This window comes from Haemaphysalis longicornis, unplaced genomic scaffold (assembly GCF_048455015.1).
Source record: "Haemaphysalis longicornis isolate Haplotype H1 unplaced genomic scaffold, Haemaphysalis longicornis Haplotype H1 scaffold_12, whole genome shotgun sequence".
Classification (NCBI taxonomy): Eukaryota; Metazoa; Arthropoda; class Arachnida; order Ixodida; family Ixodidae; genus Haemaphysalis; species Haemaphysalis longicornis.
This window is the reverse complement of record NW_027526225.1, coordinates 51,999,136-52,018,833: the sequence shown is the minus strand read 5'-3', so window position 1 is coordinate 52,018,833 and position 19,698 is coordinate 51,999,136. Positions and strand designations below refer to the sequence as shown.

Below are 19,698 nucleotides of genomic sequence, written 5' to 3'. Positions count from 1 at the left end.
GAAATGACGGGCTTCTGCACAAGTAAATAATGTAAACTTTTGCATCCAGTCTTGAGGAATTTACAATAATGAAAATTCCTGCGCGAAATGATGGGCTTTTGCACAAGTAAATAATGTAAACTTCTGCATCCACCTCTTGAAGAATTTACAATAATGAAAATTCCTGCAGAGCTGCAACAACAGTAGTTACAACAACATTAGCTGCTACAACAAGTTTTGTTTAGCAGCAATTACGAGCCTTGTCACTGCATTTCGTGTCACGCCTTGCTGGAAATTTCTGTTCAATAATGATTGACAGGCTTTCAGCACACTACAGTTTGTGGTTGTCTGCGTATTAAGGTAGTGGCCAGTGCAATAGACATAAAAGAATTTACCATCTCTTCCTAAATAAATTTTGAGAGAAGTGCGAAAGTTAAAAATGCTTTCAACCTTTGCTGAAAGTTCGTCCGATCTATCGTCAAACCTTCAGAAACCCAAATCGCGAACGAAGAACGAACCCATGCGACACGATTTTTTGCGCAGTAAGTAAGTGCATCTATGGATGATCTAAATGTATACCGATACGTCGTTTATGAGGTAAAGGTACTATACCAGTATTGTACTCCTTCATGATCGATGCGCGTATTGTCTTAACTAGAAGCGTTCCTTTTTTGCCATTTTCAAGTAACCGTTTTGTCACAGTCGGGGAAGCTTAGTTTCACGCACACGCCGTGTGTCCAGAGATCCTACCAAGCTTTTCAGTCGACCAGCCCGTCTATGGGAAATGCATCAATAGTTTTTTGACGGGGCGCTCAAGGTCCCACCAGTAAGAAAGCTTTCGCTTCAAAAGCGCTCGCCATTGTTCCACGGTGGAGTTAGATAGGCTCTGGTGCCGGTGATGCCCAGGTGTGGCGGCTGGACCTGGTGATGGTGATCCTGTTCAAGGCGGTTCCCCTGGAGAGCACGGACGGGGAGCGCCTGGAGAAGGCGCCCGACTGCCACCACCCGGCGCTCTGCGTCAACCCCTTCCACATCAACGTCTCCGTCCGAGAGCTCGACCTGTACCTCGCCAACTTCATCCTCAGCCACGGTGAGTCCATCCCCCGTCAGTGCCAACTCTTCTCGGAGCAGCCGAGATCTTCGTTCCGTTGATACGGCTCTTTAAGTTCACCATGTGGTAACGGCTCTTTAAAGGAGCCATGAAGAGAAAATACAACTTCGTGTAATTTGAAAGAACTAGGATTCGGTATCTCACTCAGCTCCATTAGAGCCACAAAAGATGTTTTTTTAACGAAAAAGAAAAGCAAGAAGTATTTAAAAACTTTCAAATTTTGCGCCACAGTGACGTGTTATGAGCAAGAGTGACGTCATACGGGTCAACAATAAAATGTAATTTTCACTGCGCTAACTACACGTTAGCATTCAGGTGATGTGGTCAAATGGAACTAGAGGCCCCATTACAGACGTCCAGTCATGCGTCGTCGCGACAGGCCAGGTAGGCGGTCGCCAATCGCAGAAACAAGGTTCCGTGACATCATAGAAAAGTTGCGGGAAATTGGCTAGGGGGTCGCGACTGCCTCACCCAATTTCTTTCATATCTCCATTATTTGTTAGAAGATTGCGATGATATTGGTATCATTGTTATCGGGACTAAGCAGTCTTTCTAATAAACCCAACTTGTATTTTGTCTTCATGGCTCCTTTAAGCTCATCATGTGGTATACTAGATCTCTCGGGAAAACCAGTCACGAAAATCCTGCAACTGGTACTGACTGTGGCTCCATCGCTGCGCTTTTCCCCCTAAACATTCGAACCTAAATCATCTATATTTAAATATATTGGTCTTCAGAATGCAAATTTACCTCGACTTTGCTTACTAATATATTTATTTACAATCTGGAGGTGTAAAGAGCATATTTGCAAAATATATTGCATATTTGCACTTGAGTGCACTTGAGCAAAATATTGCATATTTGCATATTTGCACTTGAGTTTGTCTTCGATGCTTGCTGAGCGTTCGTCCTGTAAATTCCTATAGGCAGCCACTTCTGCTTGTGTTCTTTGCAAAATCATTCTTTTTCCCTCAGAACTTTGTGGTCAGCAGTGGCCTACAATATTTCTGGCTACACTAACAACAGACACCGAATTTGTGCTGCATTCGAAACCTTATTCTAATTGGCTGGGGCAGTGGAACTGCGTAGCTCTGTCAGTTGTTTCTACAATCAGTGTAAAGTATTGCATAGTTGATCTGAACAAGGTATATCCCTTTGAATGTCATTTTGGATGTTGTTGTAATTTTTACATTGACAAAGCTAAAATTAGCACTGTAGGGTAGTGGCATTCCTTAGTGCTTCTAGAGTATAACGTGATGCAATGTTTAGCACATATGCTGTCAAAATGTGTGAAAATCGTGCTGCTTGACATATTACAGGGGTGCATAGACAAAGCTGATTTCATATATTTTTTTGTTGACGTGCGGGAGTGCGCATTTCGGGCAAAAATGTTGAAGGTCTTGAAGATATCCAAAAATAGCCGAGGTCGCCTTGTTTCCTTGGCTTCAATCCAAAAGTTGCTAATCTTAAAAAAAAAAAAAAAAAAACTTCCAATAGTTTCTTGTTTTCGGAGATTGGGCTTACACGAGCAAATGTTTCTCTTTTTATGCGGGTGTCACGTTGCCGTTAATTCCCCGCTTGGAGTTCTGTAGCTGTTAGAAGCCTAGTGCTCCTCTTGCACTTGAGCTGTTCTAGCCTTACTTGGAGTTCTGTAGCTGTTAGAAGCCTAGTGCTCCTCTTGCACTTGAGCTGTTCTAGCCTTACTTGGAGTTCTGTAGCTGTTAGAAGCCTAGTGCTCCTCTTGCACTTGAGCTGTTCTAGCCTTACTCAAGCAAAAAAAAATTTTTTTCTTTGCATTTACCGTATACACTGAACTGCAGGTCGATCTTCGATATAGGTTGACCGTTTTAAAGTGAAAAAGCTGAGAAAAAAAAAAACTACACGAAAAAGCACAACACAATTGTCATGTTACTTATGTGCAGTCCACATCTGTCATTGACACCTTTGTCTGTTCAAGTCACTCAGCTGCGGAACTTTAGTTTAAGGGCAAAACCCTTGTGCTTCATAGAGCTGCACACCCAAGACCTAGAGCCTTTAAATTACCTCCACAGTCTTTGACACATAAGGCTAATTGCTTTGCAGTGGATGACTTTCAGTGTGACTGGTAGCGATATGTCGTACACTGATTGCACGTTGAAATACACTTATTCACCGCAGAATTTAGGACAGACTTTCACATATGTATGAAAAAACCTGTAAACAAAGGGAATTTCTAAAGTAAATTTGCAACTGCCTGTCTTTATGATTATTTTTTTTTTCATTTGAAGTTCCAGTGGGCAGTGTTGTGAAGGGGAGCATATTTTGTTGACTGTGAAAGGATTGTAAAAAATAATGCGTGTCTCAGCAAGTATGGCAAACCTCTGAGTAGATGCTGATTGGTGCCATGACCATTAAACGCTTGAACTTCTGGCAGCACGGAGTGTGTTGTAGCGTAACGAAGCATGTTTTCTAGCACTCTGCTATATACCCACTGTGGTGGCTCAGTGGCCAAGGAGTGGTGCTGCAAAGCCCTAAAACGTGAGCTTGATCCCAGCCATGGTGGCTGCTGTTTAGATGGAGGTGAAGAGTGAAAACGCCCCTGTGTGTCGAGATTTTGACACACGGCAAAAAATCCCCAAGGGGTGAAAATTAATTCGGAGCCCTCGATTATGGCGTGCCTCCATAGCCCAGGGGTAGCTACGACACATAAAATCCCTTAAAGAGGAAAATCAGCGCTCTGTTATAAGTGATCGAGGATAGGTCCGATACGCTTTTTTCCCCTTGGTCTCTTGTGCAGACGCCCTGAGTGGCCTTCGCGACAGCGTCTGTGACAGCGAGAAGGAGGACGATCCCGGTGGGTTTCTTCATTTTCCCGCTCTAAATTAGTGCAACTTTGTAGGAACGTGCATCTAAGTACCACATAAGCATTGACACGTAGCAGTCGCCAATATCGCTTCTACCATTGGTTCATGTTTTTCATTAACATTGCAACGTTAACGTCTCTAACCTTGGATCGTAGTCCTGCCGCTTGTTTTTTTGTGTATTTGAAAACATCATTGCATAAACAAGGCCAGGCCATTCCGAGGGCAGGCTAGGTTTGGGCACTTTTGAGCTGGTTTCTTTCTTTAAGTGTGCGTATTGGCATTGTGACACAATTGATGGGAAAAGAAGTTTAATGCACCTAGGCACTACTGACATTTGAGCAAAAGCTTTTACCAATAATACTAGGAATATTATGCTTTTTAGAATTTCTTTTACTTTGCTCGCCGGAATCGAATGCCCGTTACGAAGCATTTTAAGCAGTACTTGCTTGGTACCTTCTGTGCTGTGTGCAGTCAGCTCTTGTCTAGTTGACATGTACTTAACTTCGTTAAATGTGTTGCCCTTCTCAGATTTTAGGTCTTCCCTAACGTCTGCTGGAAATGTGAACATTGTTGCATGTGCTACGAATGCCAGAGAATGCAACTGGCTGGTTTTTATTTTTGTCACTGGGAATCCATGAACTTATAGGATATGCTCACAAAAGGGCTGGTAAGGCAGCCAAATAAATTTGTGCAGGGTCGCAGAATGAGGCTTTGTGATCAATGTCATGTTGTAGCTGCGGCAGGCACTAAGCAAAGCTGATAACTATGATGAACAGTTACGAGATTTTAGAAAGTAGGGGAAAAATTGTTGCACTGCTATGTATCTGCGGCAGCTAGCCCAATTCTCGACTCTTTTGGAAAGTTGAAAAGCATCAGCACAAAATGGTTCTACAGGGAATATTGAATCAAACAGTTTGGTGATTACTGAACTGGTTTCTCGACTCCCATTGAACATCGGCAGCCAGCTACCGATACATTCAAATGACGATTTTAGAACTGCCGTGGGCATTTTATAGCCTCTGGTGTCATCTGCCGTGTTGCAGGAGATGTACACTTTTGATTTTTGTATAGTTCTAGCTTTTCAGTGAGGCGGAAATTTTCAATCGCGCCGTGAAAAGCAAAACTGTGTCGTAGTTTCCGGGTAAGATAGCTGTGGGTGAGTTGGACACACGTTACTAAATGTCTTGCATTACAATTAATCACATGAAGCCAAGGCGGCAAATTCACCAAATTCTCTCGCATGTGTGTTCACATAGCACAGTCGGAGAGTAGCCCGTTTCTTTTAAGTAAACCACTATGGCTGCTATGAGGTACAGTGTAAGGCTGTATTAACCAGCAGAGTCAAGGATAGGACTGTGAAAAGTGCTCAGTGCTTAGGCTGAAACCTATATATACTGCTGACAGCAGGGTGAACTACACTTGTACAAAAATATGGGGTTAATGAAAGCTGTTGCAATGTTGTTATATTTGGCAGTGCTTAGGAGAGGATTGCAGAACGTTGCGACTTCATTACTCGCTGTTTAAAATTTTTTTCATTCCAAACTGCTCTCTCCTCGCCCGCGTTGAGGATTTCACACAAAAATTGTGTTCTTTGCTGGTTTTACAGCAAGGTTGCCAAGAGCAGTTTCCAACGCATTGCGAAATTGAATAAATGCTGGCTTCCACCTCCTTTAGGTGATGTCTGCAGCTTGTTTGGAGTGGTCGCAGTGTTTGTGTGAGCCAAGGGGAAATGCGTAACTTGATTCAGGCTTGCATCGTGCATTTTGGAAGTGAACTTTGGCGTTGACATAATCTTACTCGTTGCTGCTGGCACTATCAAAACGTTTGCTGGGAGTGGTGAGGATATGCAGAGCTATTTTTAACCACATCTCTACGTGTTCACTACTTTGAATTGATACAGCAAAACCTTATTACAAGAGACACTCAAGGGACCTAGGAAATATGTTTCTTGCAACCAAGGTCTCTTGTATGCAATGTTGCTAACACAGCAAACATAGGAAAACCAACCGAGCTGTTTTCATTCAAATGTCTCTTGTAACCAAGTGTCTCTTGTTATGAGGTTTTACTGTATCGCGAGAAAAACCCACCAAAGGCCACATTGAAAATGATACTGTGGTCTTAAAGCCGCATACCAAAATGGCAGGCCTTGCTTAAATGAGCGCTTGTAGCCCTACAATGAGCATTTTACTCTGTTGGTATGGGGCTGTTCACGCTCGATAGGTGCAGTGGGAAATGTTTGATTTCATTGATGGCTAATTACAGTTGCAAAATGAAGCCACGCCTGACACGCCAGGCTGATGGGTGGTGCGGGTGTTGTTGGGTGTGCAGGAGATGCAAGCAGCATTTTAGCGACGGGCGTGTTCACGTCGGCCGAACTCTACCGGCTCTCGAAAGGTGAGTCTCCTCCGTCTCTGTTTTTGCTTATAGAGGCTACTGGAGCCCACTGAATAAGCTAAGCTTCCGGGTGAGGCACACCCAGCCATGTAGGTGGTAAGACTTTAGAAGTGTTGCGAGGTACCGCACTACCGTATCATCCAGTTTATAACTCACACTACTGTACAAGCCACATTTGTTTATTAAATGCTGTTCTTGGGGAAAATTGTGTAGACAAGTTGCATCGTTGTATAAGCCACACATTTTCTATTGAGATTGCCGCAGTGACAGAAATTTCAACAAAGTCCGAATTGATACACAATAAAATAAAAAAGGGGGCATTTATGCTTCTAGCAATGTTCATACAGTTGTTGTTTCTGGCTGATTTAGCCATCACCAAAGCTGTATTTAATGTGTATCACACTTTTTTTTTTCTTTTTTTTTTTCAAATATTGGCTTTCAACAATCTGATGGCTTAAACCAACCCTGAAAGTGAAAAAATGCCTGCTGAACTGGACGCCCAAACTCTTGTATTTCTCATTTGCAGAGTTTGATAGCACTTGATCCACTTTGTTGGCGCTTGTTGAAGGTCATTTGGGACCGGCTTGCATTACTGACTCCTTTGCTTAGTGCAGGAAATTGTTAGTGCAGCAAAATTGCTGAGAGTGTCATGAGTGTTTTGGTGGCTCTAAAGGGGCACCACACAAATCACAAACATCCTTCCTGGTTCATTGCTGCTCATATTACACCGGTTTAGGCATGCAGACTCCATATATTTAACTAGCTAATTAAGCATTTCTATCTGAACTAAACCAGAACATGCATCTGTTTGTTGATAGTGCTTGACGAGTCGCATTTCTGCTGCGTACGGAAATGCTATTATTGGAAGGTGCTAAAGCATTTTAACCTTTAACTCTTTTGTTACCACGGGAAATTGACCAATTTGGAGGGGTCTAAGAAAGCATTTTTTCTGTGCTATGCATATTGGTTAGGCACACACTGCAGTGGCATAAAATGCAGATCATTCCACGCGCTTTCCAATGACACCAGTTTTAATAATATTTTCATAAATAATGATTGCGAAAAAATGATCAAATTCAAAATTTTTGTCCAGGTGTCATAGAAAATAAAAAATAGAGAGTTGTGTATAATAAACCACCAGTAGTGGAAAAACTTGAGAATATACATTTTGTAGGTAAACATGTAGGTTAAGGTACTGAATAAAAAACCCTAGAGCCTTTCTACTCTAATATCAGAGTGCATAGATAGGACCTGGAGAGATACCTTCCCAGAAATGCATGCATGTGTAGTGGTGAGGCGGACTTCAAAGGGGCTTGGCGTATAGCAGAGCAGTTTACGCATCTATTCTATGATTCTCGCTTAAGAGTTTCTGCAAGCTTCTTATGTTTTTTTTTATGTTTTTGTTTCTAGTTTTGTTCAGCACACTTTCATGCAACGATGTTATTGGTGGTACAAGGGGGAGGTCGGAGATATTGGATTGTTGAGGCGCCCGGCCACCATCCTGAAATTCAGCAGAATTCTGGCTCAGGCTGTCTTAATAACGGTGCCAAGTTGAACAAGTAAAACCTTGAAACTTTGTCTTAGCTGTAAGTAAAGCACTCTGTGTGTGTGAAATATAGTTTGAATTTTTCCATGCAAAGTGCCACACAAGAGGCTTGTTGATGTATAATCATAATGTATTCATTACCATCTTGCAGTGAAACACAAATATTTTTGAAAAGGGAGGCTTGGGTGAACATCTGGGAGCAAAAAGAAAGTGGAAAAATATCAAGAAGAAACTATATATACCTTTGATTTAAAACCAAAACTCACCATTGTGGCTCACTAGATAGGGTGTTGGTGCTGCTGCTTAGCTTAAGGATGCGGCTTCGATATCCGGCTCGAGGGGCTGCTATTCAGATTGAGGCAAAAAGCAAGACCGCCCATGTGTTGACATTTTGGCGCACGTTAAAGATCCCCGGGAGTTAAAAATTAATCCGCAGCCCTCCACTACGGTGCGGTGCATAGCTTCGGTGCATTAAACCCCCAAAATCGGGAAAAAGTTTAAAATCAGGGCTATAACGGAAAGAAATCTCGGAGTGAATGAATTTTTTATAGTGGAATTGTGTTGTGGAATGCTGTCCTGAAAACGGTAATGCCGTATGTCCACATCCTTCGGAGGAGATGGGGGGGGGGAAAGGAATTTGGAAAGATGTCATGATCTGTCTTCTTTGAAATTCCCATCACACGCATATTTCCTAGCACAACTCTCGACTTTAATTGCCATCCTGTTTTGGTCACCTCAAAAAATACCACTGTGTTAGCGTACAAAAGAAATTTCCCGGCTTTGGACAGTTTTGCCGTTTCGGTTCAATGATCAAAGCTGGTTTGGCCTAGATTCTCTTTCCAGTGCTACTGCATATACCAGGGCTAATTGTACAGGCCTAGAATAGCTGTGCCTGCTATTGGGGTCGCCTCATGTCTTGACGTGAGCACTGGGAAGCTTGCTAGCTTGAGGCCTCTGTAGCGAGCTTGGTGCTTGAGAGTTCCACAGTCCCCATTTCAGTCCGCAACACTTTTTCAGGTGGCAAGGCAGCTGAGTGTGTCGTTGTATACTGACATTGTCACCTGACTTAGAGATCTGCTGCTTGCATGCCCCAAATATGTAGTTTTGTTGTGAGCCTCCAATACCGTTGTTTTCATTCGTGATAGGCATAGCCCGACGTCTATGTTTGGGGGTCTATGTTTGGGAGAGACTGGATATATTTTCGACTTGAGCTTTGTGAACAGCTGTAGTGAATGGTGTTTTCAGATTGTAAAACATCACTTCCTTTTTGTTTGCTTCACAGCATGACTTGGCCTCTCTGTGTTGTGCTTACAGTCCGCTTTGGGGGTTTCAGGTGTTTCCAAAGGCCGGCGTGAAGCTCTTTGGCCATCCTAAGTGGTGTGTTTTGTCCAGTTAGTTTGGTCACTACGTTCTGTTTGAAGGTCTTCTGTTCTTAGAAGAGCGCAGATGATCTCTTTGCCTAGCCATCCACTTCTGCTGCAAACCTCCACAGTTGGTTGGGAATCCTTTGAACAGGCTGATACCGCATTCTTCACATACTTGATGAATGGTTTGTTTGCAGTCGGGAATTGATTACTCTTGAAGCTGTGTCACAAAGCATGGTGTAATGGATGCTACTGCATTTACTGGAATCGAACATGCCCTCAACTCTAATGCGCACCTGATTTTTGCAACTGAGAGAAAGAAAATGTGGAAAAGTTCTCTGTAGAAGACAAGCCATTTTTGCATTCAAGAGCTTCATTTATTATCATTTTAGCAACGCTCACGTCACCCTCTACTCGCAACATACACTACCGTATTTTCGCACGTGTCCCGCACCAAAACTGTAAAAATTTCAGCGGTAAAGTAGAGGTGCAGATTATATGCGAGGTATTTCCTTTGGTGTGGCTTCATGGCAATGCACGTTGTGCCATGAGTCCCCTACAGCAGCAGTAGCGACTAAGCTGCTCTTATCCCGCTGATAGTGCTCATTTTTCACACACAGCTCAATGTGACATCCCCGATAGGGGGTTAGCGTCACGCTACCCACTAGGTGGGTCCGCACAGAGTCGAGGGGAAAAGAGGCAGCACAGGTTTAGCTATAGAAACAATTTAATTAGCAACGAAGTTGGGCCGGTGCCGACGCGCTCACCCAGTGAGATGATGTCACTCGTAGGAGTGGGTCAGGAAGGCGGCTGGCACTGGACCTCTCGCTCTGTGGCCGGGGTGCGCTTGCTCTGTTGTCCCGGGAAGGTCGGGACTCTCGTTCCGGGGCGCTGTGATGTCCACGGGCGTTGCAGGGCACTGGGGGGCGAACACGGAGTGCTGCTGCGGGTTCGCTGGTCTGCGTAGATGGGTACGAGAGGGACGATCGTCGTCTCAGTCTCGGCCGGGATTTGGGAGCACTTTTGGATGCCCCCTATGGTGTCTCTGACAACGGCGGGTGGCGAGAGAGTGATTGAGGGGCGTGCGGGCCTTTTTATCACCTCCGCCGGTGTGTGGAGAGAAGGCAGAGCTGGGTGCTGGTTCTGGGAACTTGCGGCTGGCTGGTCGTTGCACGCTGGTCGTTGCTGTGGTCAGCATAGGGACATCTCCTGTGGGGTGGTATGCATTTCGGCCACTGATCTCCACTTAGTTGCTGGATGGCGCTTCGCCGCTGTCGCGGCCGGGCGCGCGCACGGCCACCGGAAGTTCAACGGCTCGTCCCGGAAGTCGGGCGTCTGCTATGCTTTTCAACCGCTGATAAGCGTCCCGATTGGCGGATTTTGGCATTTTGTTCTCACTTTATTGCATTTTGGCTATACACATTGCGTTCAGATCGCAACATATGCTATACCGAAATATGCGACGTTAATATGAAGCAGAATTTAATTGCAAAGGAGAACGAAAATGTCACTTGGGTCTTGGTTTGAGAGACGACGCAGCTGTAACGGGATTTATGCTAGAAATTTATGCTAGGGATTTATGCTAGAAAGAAAACAACGTGAGCACGGCGACAGGCTGTAGCCGAGTTCGTGCGCCCGTTCTGTCATAACAGTTGTCAGTAAAGTGGTAACTGCAGAGCCTGCTGCCTGGGGATGGAGAGCACATGGGCACAGTTAACCACGGTTAAGCAAACCGCGGTTAGACAAAACCCGCAGTTTGCTGCGTTACACGACAGACGAAACTGCGGTTACGTCGCTAACCATGGTTAGCGCAAACTGAGCTTGGCACCTCAGTTCGGTCACGCTAACCGCACTTTCTGCAGCCGCAGTGCTCAAAATCGCACAATTCAGTTCGGACGCAAGTGGCGGCGCATCAGCGGAGGCGAAAAAAAAAAAATCACCTGGCGTTCGGAAGAGACAAAGGTTCTCAAATAGCAGGCGCCCAAAAGCTGTCCCCAAGACGCGCTTACGTTCTTTGCATCGCTCTCGCAATCAGCGCGACTGCCCGTCAGCAGCGGCTCGTTTCCCGATCCGCCCGATCAACTACGACAAACGCGCGCGTCGTCCGCCAGAAATGGATATAGCAGGCAATCTTGAAGCGTTTTCAGCACACGGAAACGATCGGCGCGCGCGTCGGCCGTGCCTGTAAACACGCCGGCGCGCCTGCCCGCATGGCACTGCTTGCGGCCCGAACCATCCCAGACCACGGCAGCAACAGCTTATCGCATCGCCGCTCTTCGAAATCAATCTGATCGCGGAAAAGAACTTCCGCATTCGAGAAAATTAATGTTAGTGCGGTGAAAAATTGTGCTATGGATTGTAATTCGCAGTTGTAGAGATAGCGGTGGTCAAATATCTACCGCGATGCTAAGATGAAAGTTCCCAACACCGAACAGACCTAAGCAAACCAAGCCGGTTGCGAGCTGTTGGGGAAGCCCCTCTTCTCGCCGCGCACGAGTGCGTTGCGTTTGTGTCAGAAGCGAATGCTTTAACGATATTTCTTTTTGTCTACACTGCTTCTCTTTTTTTATCGTGAAGTTAGAAGTGTGGTAATTTATTTTTGTTGCGCTCATAATCAAGTGCGGTTACCAAACTTGCAATTTCGCGTGCAACATCCAAAACCGCAGTTGGCGATAACTGCGGTTAAAGTTTAGTAACCACGGTTAAACAACTGCGGTTACTTTCACCGTGTAACTAGGGTATAAGTTTGCCACCCAACGCCGGTATAAATCCGGCTTAGAGCGAGGGAATCTGCGTAACAAGAGCCCCAGCTTAAAAACGACACTGATATGACATTTGCGTTTCGCAGCGTATCACGCACATCGTTCAGAATATTGTAATACTTCCAAGTAGAACGTCTTCCCAGACGACTTCTCTGGTCTGCTTGTGCAGTTTACGGCGCAACAAGCAGGCATTTTTGGCGAAATGCGTGCGAAACCAGCCCATGCGTAGCATGCGCTATGCTGGAACGGCCCGACTTCCGGGACGAGCGCTCGAACTTCCGGCGGCCGTGTGCCGGAGAGCTCGAAGCGCCATCCAGCAACTCTGCTGGAGATCAGTGATTTCGGCTTTTCCATGAATCAGTAGCATGCAGTCAGCAGCCGGTGTCAATATCCAAACACGTCACACCTGCCTATCCACCCGCCAAGACTTTTGTCCCTGCGAAAGTCTCGTTCACAAATGTGGACCTGGGGTTCATAGCTGGATCCCACGCATGAGGAGAAACACCGCACCACAACACCACGACACCACCCCAAATACAGTTGTATCACTCGGCGAGACGCGTTGGCACCAGTGAAGTTTAGGCATAATAAATACTCTGTGAACTCGCGTGTGCATGGCGCAAGCGAACGTGGTCACTTCACCCCTTCATAGCAGCCATTATCTCTAGGCAGGCTTGGGCACAGTTAGATCGGATTCCCAACCGTGCTCGTGGACAGATGCTCGGAACTGATGGGTAGGCGGCGTGCCCCTGCTATAGAGCGCGTAGCCATGAGTCGGCTAGACGGAGCCGCCTACTGTCTCCTGGGCCGCGGGGAAGAATTGTGTATGATTTCCTCCACGAGGGCTCCGGGAAGCGCATTTGCGACTGTGCTCGCCGCTGGGCTATCGCTCTCATGAGGCGGGCTGTTGTTGCAGCGTTCATTCCTAACCTTTTATGAGTGTTGCGTAGCTGGATCATGCGGGGATGTCATCCTTTTCAGTTTACCAACGAGGCAATTTTTTCATCCGCACGTCGTTTCCCTTTCACTCTACATGTTGCATCTGACAGCCTCTCGATGACACATAAAGGACCCTTCCATTTTGGCGCTAGTTTCCTCGCGAGGCCAGGGGTCTGGTGTTCTACTCATGTGTACACCCCGTCTCCCATATTGTACGGCCCGTCTTGGCTGTTCTTGCCAAAACACTCCTTTCGTCTTACCGCCACTTTATTAAGTGCCTCAGCCGTGAGCTGATGGCTAACTGAGAGGCGTCGAACTAGCTCTGCGTGGTAACATTCGAGAGTGCCGTAATGCGTCGCAGGAGGTGCGCCTATGAAATCCGGCACTGATCCATCGCGACCGTAAAGGCGGAAGAAGGGAGTCTCGTTAGTTCCCTGGTATTGTAAGCAAACACTGCAAAAGCCAGCCATTTATCCGAGTCCCTCTGATCGTAGTCAACGTAGTCAGATAGCATTGTTACCAGAGTTTGGTTCAGCCTCTTTGTGGCCCTGATAAGCAGTGGTTTGTACCGTATAATGCCTAAGAGGTTGTACACTTCCTGCATGACGCATGACAGAAAATTCGTGCCCTGGTTTGTTAACAGCTGCTAGGGTTCCCTGTGATCCCTGTGATTTTTTTCTACGAACTCTTGAGCGACCATTTCGGCTTTTTGGTCTGGGAGCAGGAAAGCCTCAGCGTAAAAGACCAAACTGTACTTATTCCCTGCTGAGGACGTCGATAAGAGGCCCTGTAGACCCTGCGCAGTTAGAAAGTCTGGGACTTTCTAACTGCGAGATTTTTTATTTCTCTCCACAAGCTGCTTTATGCAATACTATCTGAGAATACTCCCTCGTCTGTCTCTCTGCTTTGGTCGTAATATTTTCTGTGTGCTGCTACATTGCCCTAAAAAAAATGGTTGCTAGGAAGGAAGTGGGCTTTGCAACCAACGGCAGACCAAGTTTCTCTCAGGGGGACAAGAGACTGGACGATTGAAAATTGGTGCTTTCAAAACACGTGCAAAAGTTATTACCAGACAGCAAAGGTTAAATGAAACGTTGCTTCATATCGAAATGTTGGTTCATATCTGAATGCCAACAGTGCAATGGAGAGAGTGCCACACCTTGCCAAATTTCAGACTCCTTAGGAAGGTGGCACCATCTGGTGGCTGTTTCATGCAGCACGAAATTGAAATTGTTTCTCGACTGAAGAAGAGTACCTTTGCGTCACTGGTGATGTTAGGAAGTGTAAATGGAACAGTTCCCATTCGGTGGGGCATGGAGTGGGTCGGTGATGGCAGCTTTGTCGACTGGGGAAAGCTATTTTTACAATTATTATTAATCTAAGTGTCGCTTGTACCAGACTTGTACTTGACTGGATTACTTTTTACTGTGAACATATTTTATCTCTCTCTTAGAAAAGTACTTGTTGGCCCTTCGAAATTCGAGGGTGAAAAATGCGGGGTGTTTGGTACAAAGACCAGGTTCAGTGCAACTCTGTTGTAATGGACACGTCATGAACTGAAAACTTTATAATCATACTTATTTTTCGTTAAAACTTCAAATAAGCATAGGTTTGAGGGAAATATCACTTCCTGCCGTTAATTTGTGTTTTGCACTACAGTCGAATCCCGCTACAACAAAATTGACGGGATGGGCAAAAAATTTCGTTCAGGCGAAAATTCATTGAGGCAAAATCTGCCCGAACACAGCACGAAAGGGCGAGAAAAATAGCCCCGGATATTTCCGCATCATTGGCAGCATAATACGATGTTTAGAAAAAGGAGTGACACGCAGTAACGTCGTGTTTATTCAGATAACAGACATACCAATGGTTATCTGTTTTTTTACCAGCACGCAAAGAGCGCGATACTGAGGAGAAGGGGAGAGGTGAAGAAATGAAGAAATGCAATCGCAAAGCGTATTGCTGTACAACAAGGTGTTTCCACCGAGCTGATTACTTGCAGATAGCTGCTAGGCGGTTGGAAGCCCCCCTCTTGCTTGTGGCAGGAACTGCGCCGTTATCTTATCCTCTGACAAGGCACGGTAGGCAACTGCCCTTGGCAGGCGAGCCGCGGGCGCTTGCATTTATCGCGACCGCGCGCTCGTGACTAAGATAGGATGACATGGGTTCAAGAATAAACACAAAAGCATTATTTATGCTTTTGACTTTGAAGAATTGTAGAAGGAAAACTGTAAGGACAGCTGCTCACAACAAATACATGACGGCACTGCGCCAGCAACAGAGGAAATTCGCGCGATTTCAACTGGATATGGATTGGCTATAGCTCCGGCTTGGCGAACCTGGCCTGCGCCTCAAATAGGATGGCCCGCCGCATCGTTATCACCATCAAAAAATGGCGTCCACCTACGAGTTTGTTTTTTTGTTTTGGGTAGCAGTGTGGGTGCACCGCGCATGTTTTCGGTGAAACTAAGCGTCCTGAATGTATAAGAAGTTACAGATAGCTGGCGCTATGCTTATTTTATTGTAAAATAATTGTTCAAACCCAGCCCAAATCATTGAAAATTTTGTTGAAGCGAAAGCAAGCCAGACAAATGGTTCGTTGTGCCGAGGACTTTGTGGCATTAACTTCTATGGCTAGCTGATGGGGAATTGGAAATATTTTGTTGAAGCAGAAATTTCGCTGAAGTGGACTTCGTTGTAGTGGGTGCTTTAGCTTTGTCAACAATAACACAGGACCTATGTTTGCAAATCTTTTATATAGATTTGCAAACATGGCAGCTTGTTTTATTGAGGCCACCTCTATACATTGGTAGCAAAAAAAAATTATGAACTTGATGTTTCTCATATTTCCAGCCGAAAATTTATGACTGTTCCAACTTGTAGGATACCAAATAATGATAAGCGCAATTGAAATGCACATTTGCATTCTTATTTCATTTTGTCGTGCCTTGAAATTGATCTAAGAGTATACAAAAAGGCTACAGAAATAAAATTAATATTGATAGAAGTATCATCTCTATATTCTCGCAAAACAACAGCTCATTCTGATCTACACAAAAATGCCTGAAGGAAGGTTGCGTGCATGAACCTTGCATGCCTTTCAGTACGAGTATGTGTGCTAGTATTATTAATTTGTTTTAAAACATGTTTACTAATAGCCCTGTCCATTTTGGCTAATTAGACAGCTTGTATGTAAGTGTTTGTACACTAATCACTCCTCTTGTATTAAACCATCAAGTCCTCATAAAAAGCTAGGGAGAAACCCATGCGGAGATCTCATTACTTTACAATGTGTCGTCACACAGTATGCCATTATCGGTGTTGTTAGTGATTGCAGTCGAAATATGAGTGATTGTAACTATGTAGTCATTCTTGCGATGGTATTGGTAGCGACCCGTAACATGGCAGAAAACTGCGGGCATTTTGGCTATGAGTAGGTACCGTTTCTCCCCAACTTCTTGGCAGACACAAAGTCTGGCTACAGGAGTAGGATGAAAATATCATAAAAGTGTACCGGACCAATTAAAAAAAATTTAGATTTTTGTTGTCTTGGGACATGCACAGTTTCTGATCACCCTGTGCCTGCAAGACCGTCGGGAGGACATTTACACGGTAACTGTTAAAGCTATGTCGACCCTGCTTTAGTGCTGTGCTCCGCCCCCCTTATCATTGCTTGTTTTGTTGGGGCATTCCGTCGGAAGTGTTTATCTCTCTCCAAGCACGGCCGGTGGCGTGGACTCTGTTGGACAGAGCAGGACCCCGGGGCAATGATGAATGGCCCCCCTCATTGTGTTCTTTGCAGCGAGGTGTCTCTCTGAAATGAAGGAAGATTTCCTGGAGCGGCAAACTATGGCCTTTGTCTTTGATGGCTCCAGAAGCAGTGGTAAGGGCCCATTGGACACATAACCCCCTGCGTATCATGTCTCACCCCCCTCCCCTCTTTCACCCCACGATGGTTTTTACGCATGGGCACGTAGATCGCACCTGTCTTCGTAATTTGCCTCAGGGTCGCGCGCACACACAGACTTCTCAGTTTGTACCTTGCGGTCTTGCCGGTCGTCTGCCACCCTTACCCCTCCTCCTTCCCTGTCAGTGGTGTGGTGGTTGTTGCACTGGGACTGCCACATCATTTCACTCGAGTGATCACCTTCATTTCTTTTCCTGTTTCCGGTGAAAGGTTTTTTACGAGAGCACGGTTGTCTTCTTCTTTTTCGTTTTGTTTCCTTTCCGTGGTGGCAATGTCCTGCATTCAAGTTCGGCATGCATGGTGCTGGGAATGGTTCTTGTGGTGTTGCAAGTCTGGCAAGGAGCGGTCGCGGGTGGTGTTCGAATGTGCACATGCGTCGGGTCTCTCATCTTTCAGTAGTTTCCGAGTGCATTGAAAGACCGACTTTAAACAATGGTCCCAGCCTTTTTCATCACACTACCGATGTGGTTAAGGAGGTCAACTGGCTTCCACCCTTGGTGTGTGCATGGCGTTTTGTCTCCAAGGTTCTGTCTGACCGGCTACGTAGGAAAATTCATCAGAAGCAGTATCACTATCTCTTAACCTTGAAGTTTAATATCCTTTTAGCCGTGTGAGCTTTTGCACTTTATGGGCCTGACAATGACATCTGTAGCCGTGTTTCCATATATCCTACTGGTGGTATTTTACACATTTTGAAAAACTGCCAGATTAGGCAGTGTGAACATGCTTGCAGTCTGGTCAGATCATACGTATTGTTCTTAAAATGACAAAAAAGGAAAAAAAAAATGCTTTTAATTTGTTGTGTCTGACCATAAAAGTTTTGTAGGTTTGGTCCGGTTCACTCAATTTTTATACAGTCAGAAAAGTGTCATAGGTGTCCATTTGTTTCATGGGTGTGTATCTTTTTGTATATGCAACTTGTTATACTTTTCCTTGGGCGCAAATTCAAAAAGGCGCAAATAAGCCTTAGTTGGTAGTTTGCATGATTGCACATTTGTATGTAACGTCTTTTATATCCTTTCAAAATTTTCTTTTTACTCCTTTCAATCCTCGTTAAAAAGTTTTGTGGTGACAAAAAAACTAGGAGTCAGCTCCACCCACTTGAACATGTCTCGCCGCCCTGGTGGCGAAGTGAAAAACCAGAAAACAAAATTTAGATAAAAAATGTCACTTACAGCCACTTGAACACGTTCTGCTCCCTAGTGGCAAGGTGGAGAAGTAGAATACAAGAGTTCACCTAAATGAATAGGCTATCACCTCCAGCCACCCGAACCTGCCTCGCCCCCTGGTGATGAAGCAGGGAGGTGGAAAACAAAGGTTGTTTAATAGTGGCTTTATTTGGTGGCTGCACTTGTCTATTTCGCGCCTGACCTCCTCCAGCAGTGGACCCACCATTCCATGTGTGCGCCTGTGTGCAGGGTCCGTCCTGCAGGCATCCAATGGGGGCCAGGCCGTGAAGTTGGAGCCGCCGTACTACGGCTACGCCTCTCCACCGGACGCGGCCCTGCAGCCCAGCTCAGTGGGGGCAGGGCTGCTGCGCGCGGCCAGCCCCGGCGAAGGGGGAGCTCCCCCGCGCTGCAAGCGGCTGCGCAGGCTGCCGTCGGCCGAAGAAGACGCAACTGCTGGCGGAGGGGCGCACTTCTACGCCACCAGCTCTTGGCCGGACGTCGATCATGGTGCGTGCACCCCCGTTTGCTGGTGTTTTTCGTTTCAAAGCCGGGCCTGGAGCTTGCTGAGACTGTACTGAGCGTACTGAGCAGTTCAGTGCAGTTGGTCAGTTCTGAACTGACCAACAGGCAGTTGGTCAGATCAGGACACGGAACCTTTCTGTTAAGAACAAACAAGTTTGGATGCCATTTGGTAGTGCACTTCAGAAGTTATAAATGTAAGTGCGATTTTCTACCAGCGTCAAATACAAGCTCAAGATAAAGTTGATCAAATTACTTAATATTCACAGAACTTAATGTGCACGCATTATGCGCTGTAAGTTGGTCTCAGTAGAGAGTAACTAATGTTTTTGCATGGCTGCATGTGACAGCACTGATCATGGGCAGCAAGGGATTACCAGCATTCTGTGGTTAGATGTTAGAAGGATGCAGGTAATTCCAGAGTATAAAATGTGTCCACATAATGTAATGCACCTGAAGTTCTCCTGCATGGTGATGGATGGCGTCACTTCACAGGTAAGCTTTACACAGTGATTATCCCGTAAAAGGTGGTTAAAAGGCATGGTTACCTTGGATGTGATAGCCAGTGTCAGTTGTTTTAACACTCCAACTAGCCGACAAGTAGGCACTTTCTAGAGCGGAAAGCGTTGTTACCTAATTAAAACCTTTCAAACGCCTGAATGTTGAGGTTGGTACAGGTCACGGTGTAAGATATACTTTTAGGTGTGGACACAGCAGCCCAAAAATCTGTCAAATAGAGTTGGTGGCGCCGTGGCGCCGCGCGTGGACCTTTGATTGAAAGGACATCTGGTGGCAGAACTCTTAACTAAGCTTCGAAGCTACCGAGGCTTCAAGTGACTTGAACAACGACTGTCCGAAGCCAGGTGGTTCGCAGGCACCAGCGGCGTGCGTGTAAAACAATTGTTTGAGCTCACCATGTGAGCTCACACAACGTTATCTTAACGCGTAATTTATTGCATTGTTTAAACAGCTGCAAGATTTCGGGCGTCCTAAGTTCATTAAGACGCGCGTGCAGCTCTTCAGAACATTGGACACCGGCAGTGAGTTTGACAACATCGATTCGTCTCCGCTGCTTCGTGCATGGACTTACCCCAGTTGTGCAACC

General features: G+C 45.6%; 1 protein-coding gene across 7 annotated transcripts in view; it reads left to right on the top strand.

The window, feature by feature from the left end:
- The window catches only part of Nfi (Nuclear factor I), a 56,059-nt gene that overhangs the window by 9,563 nt on the left and 26,798 nt on the right, over positions 1–19,698 (top strand). For 5 of the 7 annotated variants that reach the window (XM_077693268.1, XM_077693271.1, XM_077693270.1 and 2 more), the window contains exons 5-9: positions 886–1,069; positions 3,867–3,923; positions 6,262–6,327; positions 16,741–16,821; positions 18,324–18,581. In XM_077693268.1, the coding sequence (XP_077549394.1) occupies positions 886–1,069; positions 3,867–3,923; positions 6,262–6,327; positions 16,741–16,821; positions 18,324–18,581 (646 nt within the window). The remainder of the gene's footprint in view (positions 1–885; positions 1,070–3,866; positions 3,924–6,261; positions 6,328–16,740; positions 16,822–18,323; positions 18,582–19,698) is intronic. The other 2 variants (XM_077693269.1, XM_077693272.1) reach the window with 1 other exon arrangement.